At 43.7% G+C, this 10,489-nt stretch overlaps 2 protein-coding genes and 1 long non-coding RNA gene across 4 annotated transcripts; all 3 read right to left on the reverse strand.

Moving 5' to 3' along the window:
* Window positions 1-372: 372 nt before the first annotated feature.
* LOC119294526 lies at window positions 373-2,521 on the reverse strand. The gene is made up of 3 exons (XM_037572732.1): window positions 1,786-2,521; window positions 1,533-1,679; window positions 373-1,053 (listed from the first exon to the last, which is right to left on the reverse strand). Exons 1-3 carry the CDS (start codon window positions 1,867-1,869, stop codon window positions 826-828), a joined length of 459 nt encoding a protein of 152 aa, XP_037428629.1. The 5' UTR covers window positions 1,870-2,521; the 3' UTR covers window positions 373-825.
* A 225-nt stretch (window positions 2,522-2,746) lies between these two features.
* On the reverse strand, window positions 2,747-6,150 carry LOC119294538. Its single transcript, XR_005143447.1, has 4 exons — window positions 3,756-6,150; window positions 3,611-3,680; window positions 2,917-3,523; window positions 2,747-2,845 (listed from the first exon to the last, which is right to left on the reverse strand). It is a non-coding gene; the product is annotated as an uncharacterized LOC119294538 (long non-coding RNA).
* Window positions 6,151-6,512: 362 nt separating this feature from the next.
* On the reverse strand, window positions 6,513-8,263 carry LOC119294512 (F-box protein At1g52495-like). 2 transcript variants are annotated; one of them, XM_037572721.1, is made up of 3 exons: window positions 8,129-8,263; window positions 7,289-8,038; window positions 6,513-7,186 (listed from the first exon to the last, which is right to left on the reverse strand). In XM_037572721.1, exons 2-3 carry the CDS (start codon window positions 8,024-8,026, stop codon window positions 6,842-6,844), a joined length of 1,083 nt encoding a protein of 360 aa, XP_037428618.1. In that variant the 5' UTR covers window positions 8,027-8,038; window positions 8,129-8,263; the 3' UTR covers window positions 6,513-6,841. The 2 variants fall into 2 exon arrangements, with proteins under 2 accessions (XP_037428618.1, XP_037428609.1); XM_037572712.1 differs by having other exon boundaries at window positions 6,513-8,038; window positions 8,129-8,261.
* Between the last annotated feature and the right edge of the window lie 2,226 nt (window positions 8,264-10,489).

Consider the following 10,489-nt stretch of genomic DNA (forward strand, 5'->3'; position numbering starts at 1 on the left):
GTCGATAAAAAGCAAAAAACCCTAAGTGAGCCTACTTGATGCCTCGGGGTCGATAAAAAGCCAAAATAACCTAATTGAGCCTACTTGATGCATCGGCGTCGATACAACGCCAAAAACCCTAGTTGAGCCTACTAGATGCCTCGGGGTCGATAAAAAGCCAAAAAAAACCTAATTGATCCTACTTGATGCCTCCTCATCGATAAAAAACCAAAAACCACTAATTGACCCAACTTCATGCTCACAATCATCAGTTCAGCATAAACACACTTCAGATCAAATTCAACAACTGTAAATAGCTTACTAAGCTAAAAAAAACACCAGTTGCATAGAAACATACTTAAGATCACAATCACCAATTTGCAAGCATCTTACTTAAGATCACATTCAGCACCTCCAAATACCACCACATTTAGCATTAGTTCAAATCCATACATAATCATAGTTGAAGATTACTACATTACATCACCATAGTTCAGAAGTACTCATAGTTCATAGAATTTAAACTACCATCATTACAGCAAATGCCAAACAACACTCTGCAAAAGGTCAGCAAATGTCAAATGATATTGCCCACTCTTCTCTTCCACAATCACCTGCTTGTCCATTTATGATGGTCTTGACCCCCTGCAGCTTCACATTGCTCTCTTCAACTGTCTTCTTCAGCTCATCAATGTGGTTCTGCAAGTTCTTCCTCTCTTCAGCTAGCTTGAGCTTCATGTTCCTAATGACATTTGCTTGAGCAGCTGCTAGGTTCTTAACCATGTCATACTTCTTCTGAAGCTTGTTGGTTTCAACATCTTTCCTTTCTACCTCTGCCCTCCTTTCCTAAGCATCCAAAATTCCATTCACATCTTCAACCAACTTCTCATAGCTCTCCTGCAGCTTCTTCTTCTCTTGTGTCAAGTCATGAACAGCAAATGAATGCAAAAGATTTTCCTCAGTCCTATCTCTCTTACTTTGTTCATACATAAACCATAACTTGGATAATGCATTCTCAAGGGTGTTAGGACAAGCTGGATCTATCCATTCAACTAATCCACAGTTTCTACCTTCCTGAACAAAATCAGAATTAACATAAACAAATACATTAGAGTGCTTTCAAGCAACACTATTTAATTACTATCCTCAAATTCAGAGCTTGAGGAGAGGACTACTTAAACATGTCCTCGTGCTACTTAAACAATGTTGTCCTGCTATAAAGTAAACAAAATCAATCAAATGACCTAACATGTCAGACTAAACAAGTTGCATCATCTGTCCTGCTCCAGTAACCCATGCATATTCTGTCTTAAATTATTAATAGCATGCATCACTAAACAAAGTGCCTAACTTAACAATGTTGCCTCTGATCCACTTTGCTTCTGATCCACTTTCCTAACTTAAACAATTGCTTCTGATCCACTTTCCTAACTTAACAATACAACTAAACTTAACAACAAACTGCAATGCCTGCCTCCACAGTACAGATCCAGAAAAAACAAAGGCAGAGCACAAACAAAAGGCACATCCAGAGAAAATAAATCACAATATACCTTCTCAGCACAGCAAAGAAACCTCCTGCCAGTGTGGATTCCTTGGAAAGCAACACGCCTTTCTGCGGCCTTCCCATGTTCATTGCAGAGAACAAGCAACTCCGTTTCAAGTCCCTCGAAATCGGACTCTTCAGTGGTATCAGGGATCTGTAGTGCATAGGAATACCAGACATTTGATCCACATGTCAGCAAACAAGCTCATTCAAGAAATCCCCCAAAATCACAAACCCTAACCCTAAAAATCTGAACTTACCTTAATTCTGCCATCGTCAGAACCTGAGCTGACGTACTCCACGGGGTGCTCGCTGCTATCGAACCCATCGCTCCAGGACACCATGGCGACGCGGCGGGGGCGCGGCGATCAAAGCAAAGGAGCAAGACAGAGGAGTGAGCGAGCGAGAGAGCAGCGAGACAGAGTGGGGAGTGGGGGGCAGCACCGACCGGTCTTTTGACCGGTCCATCAAACAGAGTCATACGGCGCCGTCAAACGCCATCTAACGGCCGACGGTGCCACGTACGCAAAAAAGGGCCCACCTGTCATAAACAAGCTTAACTGACCCCGATCCGCCGATCAGTGCTTTCTGCAAATTGTTTACGGTAGACTTGGTGTTTTTGCCAAGAAACTGTAACGTAGTGATTTCTGCAAACCTAGCCCTCAAACTGGTGGTTTTCTGCAATTTACTCGAACACAGGAGGGCATAGTTGGGCAATGCATGCACCCAGCTAAACAGATATACGAAGGCATGAGATGTTTGTTTCAAAAAACAGGCATATGAAGCAAAAACCCAATTCATTTATGGCGGGGATAAACAGGCAACACAAAGAAATAATGAAAGGATACTCCCGAGCAGCATCTATCTCGTCAAACAGGTAGAACGGAGCTGGATCACATCGTTGGATAGCGAAGATCACCCAGCTATTCGCCACCATTGTCTTCTGCCCTCCAGACAACTGTTTCATGGACCGAGTTTCTCCCTTGCCAGTTTAGGAAACCTGAAACATGACTAAGCATGAGTCTCCAAACAGACAGCCTTTAACAAATTTGAGGAAAAATCAAACAGGGTGTCATCACCATAGTGATTCAGGAAGAGCTTGATAACTGGGGAATAGTTCTTTTTTTTTATGAATTGTATCAGAACATCATATGAATTTTTATGCTGGATTTAGAATAATGTATGCATGAATACATAACAGATCTCTGCAAAGAACACATGCCTTGACTTTCACACCAATATAGACTACTCTATCCTCCCTTCAGGATCTGGTTCGTGAGGTGGGTCGTCATCCATGTCACCATCACCAGCATCACCATCCTACAGAAATGGAGTGAGTTAGGAACTGAAGTGCAAGAAACAGAACCAAAATTGGTGGAGGAAATAGAAACCTTTTTCTTCATCATAACCAAGTATCCACGGCCACCTTGCACTAATTCAGAGAACACTTCATGGGAGTGCCTTGCAACTCCTTTAAATGTGCGTTCAATTGATTCATCCTTCCTTTGGACTAAAACTGATACCAACTCTCTAGTATGCAGCAATACCAATCAGCAGATTTTGTGAGATTCTAGTATTAGGACAATCACAAGGGAACCAAGTTGTACTGATCAAAAAACTTGCCTCGTCACCAACATCAAGTTCAGCCCGTCTTCTCCGCTGTTCGGTGAAGTTCAGGAAGGACTAATTACTTCAAATGCTCAGTGCAGCCATAAAGCAGCTGCTGCTTGTTATTTCTCTTGTACCTTTATTATTGGCGAGAAAATAACTACAACATGGTTAACACTATAAAAAAAGGTATTGTGCAGCTGAGTTAGCCAGTTTAGCAAGATAAAACAAATGGAAATATAGGTTTCAAAAGCATCAGCAGGCAATGAGTCCAAATCTCGGATTTTCTTCATACACTCATCTTGCTTGACAAGATACGTGCTCCTGCTGCTCATCAACTTTTCCAAGTCCCCCATCTTGCACAGTCTGCTCCAAAGTTGCTTCAAGAGCCTGTGTTTAGATATACATGACACATAACAAGTCAACAGTAGCTATACAAGTTAACCCCTAAGTAAACACTATAGCTGTATAAACCACCTTCAGATCATCCCCTTATTTTTCCGTTGCTCCATCTTTCTTGAATCAGCATTAACAGAATCGACATTAGCTGCCCAAAAGATCACTTAAGGGGGTTAGGGGGCAACATTTGAGGATGGTGTCTCAATGGTGAAAGAGGTGGTACCTGATATGCCCTGCCTTCTAGCACTTTTCACATATTACAACCCGATTCTGAAGCATGGTGTCACCAACTTCATGTCTGTTGTTAAAGAAGCCGGTGCACATGGTAATGCCTTATAGTTTCCCATAGGTTAAGTGATGTTCTTCTACATTAAAATGTCATTCAACTCATATGGCCACTTTGTTAATTATCTGAAATGCGGCACCGCTTCTCCTGTATGTTAGTTTTCACTAGTGCACAAGATTTCAGGTAGACGATTGAGGAATTAAAAGCTGCATAAAAGCATAGACATAGACATATATATCCATAGCTATATTTTACATGACAATAGTTTGCTGTACACTGATCTTAGTAATGTGACACTTTGTTGCTGTTGTGAAGTTCTATTCTCACTGTAACAATCAAGTTGCATATGTATTACCATGCTGCAGGTTTTGAGAAGCGACAGAGATTTTGAGAAGCGAGGCTGCCAAGAACACCTTAAGCTGGCAGGCTCTCTTTTGCATTATCCATTTTTCCATCTCTTGTGTCTCAACAAAAAAGGGTTGAATATTCTCTTTATCTCTCTCTACCTTTGAATATTTCTTATTTAAGCGTTGATGCATAATGATGAGTTATGCCTAGTGGCTCGTTGCTTTGCTGTAATTTAAGATGCTTATTAGTCTGGATTCTGGAATATTGAAGAAATACTCAGCATCAGGTGTTGATTAGTTGGGAATATTAAAGATGCCTCTTTTGTTTGTTAAGTTGGTAACATCATTTTTGTTATGTCTTACATTAATGCCTGCAGGTGTTACTAAAAACACCAACAGAAAGAATGGGGAGAATTACAAAGGCTTCAGAAGGATTTGTTTATCTTGTAAGTGTCCATAACTCGGAATCAATTTTGCTCTCTTAAAATCTGTTCTCATATAGCATATTCTCCTTATTGCTGATCAGAAAGACCTCATAACGGCCAACATAGTGTGTATTTCAAAACTTGGGAAGAGTAGAGTGGTCTATCATCTTAAATTTTGTTGAGGGAATTTATCATCTGAAGTTGACTTCATAAACTTAAGAGGCACATGCTTCTGTCCTGTCATGCTCTTTCTCTTCAACGGAGGCTGTCTTGACATGCTTTTGTGCTGACATGCATCCTGGTGCTAGCTGTGCTAACTGCTAAACTGAAAATTATAATGAGATGTACACTACTGTTTAAAAAGACTGGGACGCCTTGGTTATGTTCTGGCGCTTCTCCATTTGGCCTTATGAATCATAGACAAACAGGATTCACTTGACTTGACATTGTTGAGGTTGACTATTCGTGATTCTACTGAATCTGTTTGAGCGTAACTTGTCACATGACAGGCTATTTGCTAAGTTGCAGTAATATTTGCTATTCAGGTAAGCACTTCTTCAGGAAATTAAGCAGGTTTGCCAAGTCTTTCTTTATTGTTACTCAGTGAACTAGAGTTTTGGTCTGCTATAAATGATGCAAAGATAACATCCCTTTGTCCCAATCCCATGTCAATGATTTCCTTATTTTTTTAAAATAAAATAAACAGCATTCCTCAGTGTTTATCATTGTACAGGTGGTTTCAACATGGCAGTGCTAGTACATATAGTGTGAATAAATGGAGGAATGACCCAGTTTAATATGCCTGTCGCTCTTTATTTTGCTATAAACTTTTCGAACAGTCAGCTCTATGAGAGAGACCCAGGCGCTAAATTTCAATAAAAGCTAGAAATACTTCCTAGGTTGAGCAAGAACTGTCATGTCGAAGTCAACTTCCTGGATGATACATCTTTCTGGTTTGATATAGCAATCCCTTTTTGCTTTTTTTACTATATAAATGGATGCTAATTACTGTTTCAGTTAAATACCCAGGAAGATCTGTCATCCAGTTTGCAAAATTAGCTGGGCAGTAGTACAATCTTATAAGATCGAACAACCAATCAAAATAAAAATGAATTTGCTGGTCGACCTGAACCTCACATATAGACATGAACTCCATTCTCAAAGGAAACCAAACATCTACTTTTTCACTAAAGTTCGCGTTCAAATTTATTTTTGTAGTTTATGTCATGAAAAACAAAGCATATATTTTCATTTGCATTCCTATTCATGCTGTGATCGCTATTCAATGACAAGCATACCTTCACGAAAGTTTCCAGTAGCTATATTAAAGTTTACAAGCCACTGGATATGACAGTGGTATAGCAGTCTATTCAGGATTTCATCACAGAACTATAATGGCCTTGGAAAGTTTACTCAGAACAAGGACACTATGGGGTGCTAGGAGTGATAATGATGAACGCTGACCCTGTGTGGCATTACATATCCAATCTTCACTAGTGGGCAGCCCCAGTGCATGTAGCTCCCGCTTGCGCAGGGTCTGGGGAAGGGTCCGACCACTTTGGGTCTATTGTACGCAGCCTTTCCCTACATTTCTGCAAGAGGCTGTTTCCAGGACTTGAACCCGTGACCTCATGGTCACAAGGCAGCAGCTTTACCACTGCGCCAAGGCTCCCCTTCCAATCTTCACTAGTGGTGTCAACCAATACCAATACATGCTAGTCTGAGAACACAATTATATTTTATTTTCCATTTAGAGGAAGAGAATAGCACAACTGATTCACTGACACCACAATCTTCACTAGTGGTGTCAGTGAATCAGTTGTGCTATTCTCTTCCTCTAAATGGAAAATAAAATATAATTGTGTTCTCAGACTAGCATGTATTGGTATTGGTTGACACAATGCGAGCAGATTTCATTGAAGGAATCTCCCAGAATGTACAAAAATTCAGAGAAGTTGATCCAAGATTCGATGGTACTGTATTAAATTACTACAAAGGAGACATCCATTTCAAATAACATATGACAGAGTACTACTTTCAAATGCATCAGAACAGGACGATATCAATAATTCAACTGTGATCCATAACAAGTTGCAGCAGAGTGAAGGTACTAGCAGTAAATAACTGGATGGAAAGAGCACCTATCCAATCAACACCCAAAACCATCGATATTTGGACCATACCCGACATCTGATTCTCATGAAGTCACCGGAGCCACGCCAACTTGGCAAATGTGAAGCTGCTCCAAAATTCACTGAGGAACGGGCGGCTTCTCCACAAAACAGGGAATGTAGGGGTGAAATCTTTGCGCCCAGCGGTCTCCAAGAGAGCAGACAATATCCAGTTTACCGGTATCCATATTGTAGGACATAAGCAATGCTTCCTGCCCCGCATCTTCAAGGAATATCAGATTGCAGTCTGGATGGATCGCAACCGCCTGGTAGAATTCGTTGGGTGCACGGCAAGGGCTTCCTAGCAGTTCAAGAATGCTGGCAGTACACTTCAGGGTCCACAGTCCGCTAGCATGATCCTCGAGAACCCACACCAAGAGCCGGCATCTACCTTCATTTTCTACATGCCCGGTGTATAGGCGTCCCTGCGACAGCCCAAAGAAACCGTTATTGCTGGTGTCCGGCATACGGATCCTCCTCCAGGTTTCCCCCTCTGTGTCAAAAGTGACCATGGAGCGTATCACTACCTCCCAGTCCACCACCTTGACCACAGGATGGCAAACAGCCAGATGCAGAGATCCATTGAAGTAGACGCATCCCGATTCCTCGGCAATCATGAGGTTCTCGGAGCTCCACGCGCTCCCAACGGAGGTCCACTGCCCGGTGTCTGAAGAGTAGACCTCCACCCTCTGAACCCCAGCGAAACTTTGCACGAACACAAACACCTTGAAGCGGCGGGGAATAGCCGGGTCAAAGCACAGGCGGGCGGTGTTGAGGCGCGTCATCATCTCATTCTGGGGCACCGGCAGCGCGGCCCAGATCTCCTTGGTGGCAGGGTTGCACACGACAAAATCCGCCTCGTCGCTCATGTCAAACTTCCAGCAGTAGCAGATGAGAATGCCGCTGCAGCAGTGAATGGGCGTGACGTGGCGGTAGCCCCGCACGAAGCTGAGGGAGGGGTCGTCGACCATCGGCCGGCCCCACCCGGACAGGTTGAGGAAGCTGACGCCGTAATGGCGCCGGCCGCCGCCGACGTCCACTTGGGAGTAGCAGAAGAAGCCGGTGAGCGTCTGCGGCGACCTCCTGCGGACGGCCGGGTCGGCGCAGAGCGCCAGCCACGCCGTGGACACGCATTTGAAGCGGCAGAGCGACCGGTACGGCACCCGCGACAGGATCTCCCGGTGGATCTCAGGCAGGAGGTCGTCCCAGAGGCTCCCCGCTGCCGGCGGATTCTCCTCCTCCTCCTCCTTCTTCCTCTTCTCCATCCCAAGGGGGTGCTGCGAATGGCAGAGGCGCTTAGGGTTTTGATGAGATGCGCTTCCTCGAACCGAAGGTGAGGAGAAGGAGAGGGGAGGAGGGCGACAAACCTCACACCTCAAAGCGCGATGTGGATGGCGGCGACGCACGGGACGACGGCGACGGCGACGGCGGCGGAGATGGCGGAGGCGAGCTGCCGAAACCACCGGAAGGCGGACTCTGCTCTCACTGAAAAAAAAGAACGCACTCTGCTCCGTGTCTCCCCACCTCGGCCCAAGGATAAAACACAATTGCGGCGGCCTCTCGGCCCAAAATGTGCCCTAGATATAGATAGAGCACATGATTTTCTAAGCACCAAAAAAATTGTTTTTCTAGGCACTTAATTAGTTACTTGAGCCAAAATGCAGGCCCCATGCTTTCATCAGTAATAAAAGAAAAGGAAAGTGGTGGCCTCACAAAGATTATGCTACAATTGAACATCATGTTACAAAGATTTTGCACTAAACTTTGTTGCAAATATTGTTACCTCAAAGCGCAACGGGGATGGTGACGACGGACGGGGCGGCGGCGCGGCGCGTATGGAGGCGAGCTGTCGAAACAGGAGGGGGAACTTCGCTCTCAGCCTCACACTGAGAGAACGCAATCTGCTCCGTGTCTCCTGCACCTCGGCCCAAGGACCAAACCACAAAATTGCAGCGACCTGTGGGGCCAAATTGTGCTTTAGAGCACATTCCCTTTTTCTAGGCTCTGAAAAAATGTTTTTCCTATTTTTCTAGGCTCTTAATTACAGCACAGTTTGCAGGGATTCTACTGGAAAATATCTAGCCTCTTCGGTGATAAAATGTCAAGGTGTGACTGACCCAACATCATTGGAGGATTGGGCTTGTCGAGAAGCGCTCACACTTGCTCTTTGACTTATCACCTGAAGACAGGGGCGTAGCCAGGCCCCAGGCTACCTGGGCTGTGGCCTGGGGCGTGGTGGTGAAAACATTCGTTGACTGTAGCTACAGTCGCTCACTGTAGCTAAAGTAAACACTGTAGCAACGAAGGTGGCCCTGGGCGTGTAGATATTCTGGCTACGGCACTGCCTGAAGACATACAGATAGCTTCAGACTGTAAAGATGTGATTAAAAATATCCACGGAAATATAGATGGCCTACACTCTAACATTATTAAGGAGATCAATCTTACATCTCAGTAGTTCTCTCGCTGTTCCTTCATCTTCAAAGGAAGAGAAACTAATCCTGAGGCACATAGCCTCGCTAAACATACTCTAGGCCTTTCTTTAGGACGCCATGTGTGGCTCCTTAATCTGCCGGATCTACATTGTATTCCTATGAACTTTTATAATCAATAAAGTCAGAGTGTGTTTAGACTCAATAATAAATAAAAATTACTCCGGAAAAAAATACAGACCACATAATTTCAGCAAAAAAAGAATGGTTCCATCATGCCATCACGAAGTACTCCCTCCGCCCGAAAATACTTGTCATCAAAATGGATGAAAAGAGATGTATCTAGAACTAAAATACATCTAGATACATCCCTTTTTATCCATTTTGATGACAAGTATTTCCGAACGGAGGGAGTATATGCTACACCCTTTGTTCCTAAATGTAAGAGGTTCAATCTTACATCTAGGATTTAGGAAAGAGGTGGTACAATTAAACGTTATGGATTTTGCGTTCATATATCTTGGTTTGCAGTGTTGTTCTCGATCCTACACATCATGTAGCAGCAAAGCGGGAATTATGTTGGTCATGCTCACACATACTGACGAAACTGAAACTGAAATGGTCGTCTTGCACACACATTTCTAGCATATTCCTACCAAAATACTTATACCCTAGACTAGACATGTTGCATCAACTTCAGTTCCAACTAGATACAAATATAGCCCACCGAACTACACACATAACTCTTATGTATCAGGTTATTCGCATGTTCCAGAGGTGCCCCTCTCATCGTCGTAGCTAATGAAACAAGAGAAATTATGGACCAAATTTTGCAGCAGTGCGATACAAATAGACAAATTGAAAAAAAAAAACACATTCCAATCACGCACATGATCCTTGAGCATACTCAAAACAAGTCTTACCAATGCAAATGCTAACTAAATATACACAACTACTACATTTAACAGTGGCCTACGATGTCAGGAGTAGACGAACGGCAACACACGCCACCCACGTATCTTTCCTTTCCTGTGTAAACATCTTGCTGCAAGAAACAAACAAATATGGCGATGTCAGTAGGCAACTGCATATGATGATGGGCTGCCATTGCCAAGATAACTCTAAATGTAAAGAGGAACAACACGCATGGTCTGGGCAGAGCCTCAGTCGAGCCTCAGCTGGCGTTGTGCGTCTGGTCATGCTCGATCAAGTCCACGGCCTGCTCCTTGGACGCCACGTTGTTGTAGCTCACCCTGTTCTTGCGCGATCTTTTTTTTTTTGAAAGAAAGGGGGTCG

This window comes from Triticum dicoccoides, chromosome 1A, assembly GCF_002162155.2.
Source record: "Triticum dicoccoides isolate Atlit2015 ecotype Zavitan chromosome 1A, WEW_v2.0, whole genome shotgun sequence".
NCBI lineage: Eukaryota > Viridiplantae > Streptophyta > Magnoliopsida > Poales > Poaceae > Triticum > Triticum dicoccoides.

What these genes read in the sequence shown, in the direction of transcription:
- LOC119294526 (XM_037572732.1), bottom strand. Translation starts at nt 1,869, where the DNA reads ATGGTGTCCTGGAGCGATGGGTTCGATAGCAGCGAGCACCCCGTGGAG. An exon ending in CTGACGATGGCAGAATTAAG is followed by an intron (nt 1,680 to 1,785) that starts GTAAGTTCAGAT and finishes TATGCACTACAG; the next exon opens with ATCCCTGATACCACTGAAGA. An exon ending in TTCTTTGCTGTGCTGAGAAG is followed by an intron (nt 1,054 to 1,532) that starts GTATATTGTGAT and finishes GATTTTGTTCAG; the next exon opens with GAAGGTAGAAACTGTGGATT.
- LOC119294512 (XM_037572712.1), bottom strand. Translation starts at nt 8,026, where the DNA reads ATGGAGAAGAGGAAGAAGGAGGAGGAGGAGGAGAATCCGCCGGCAGCG.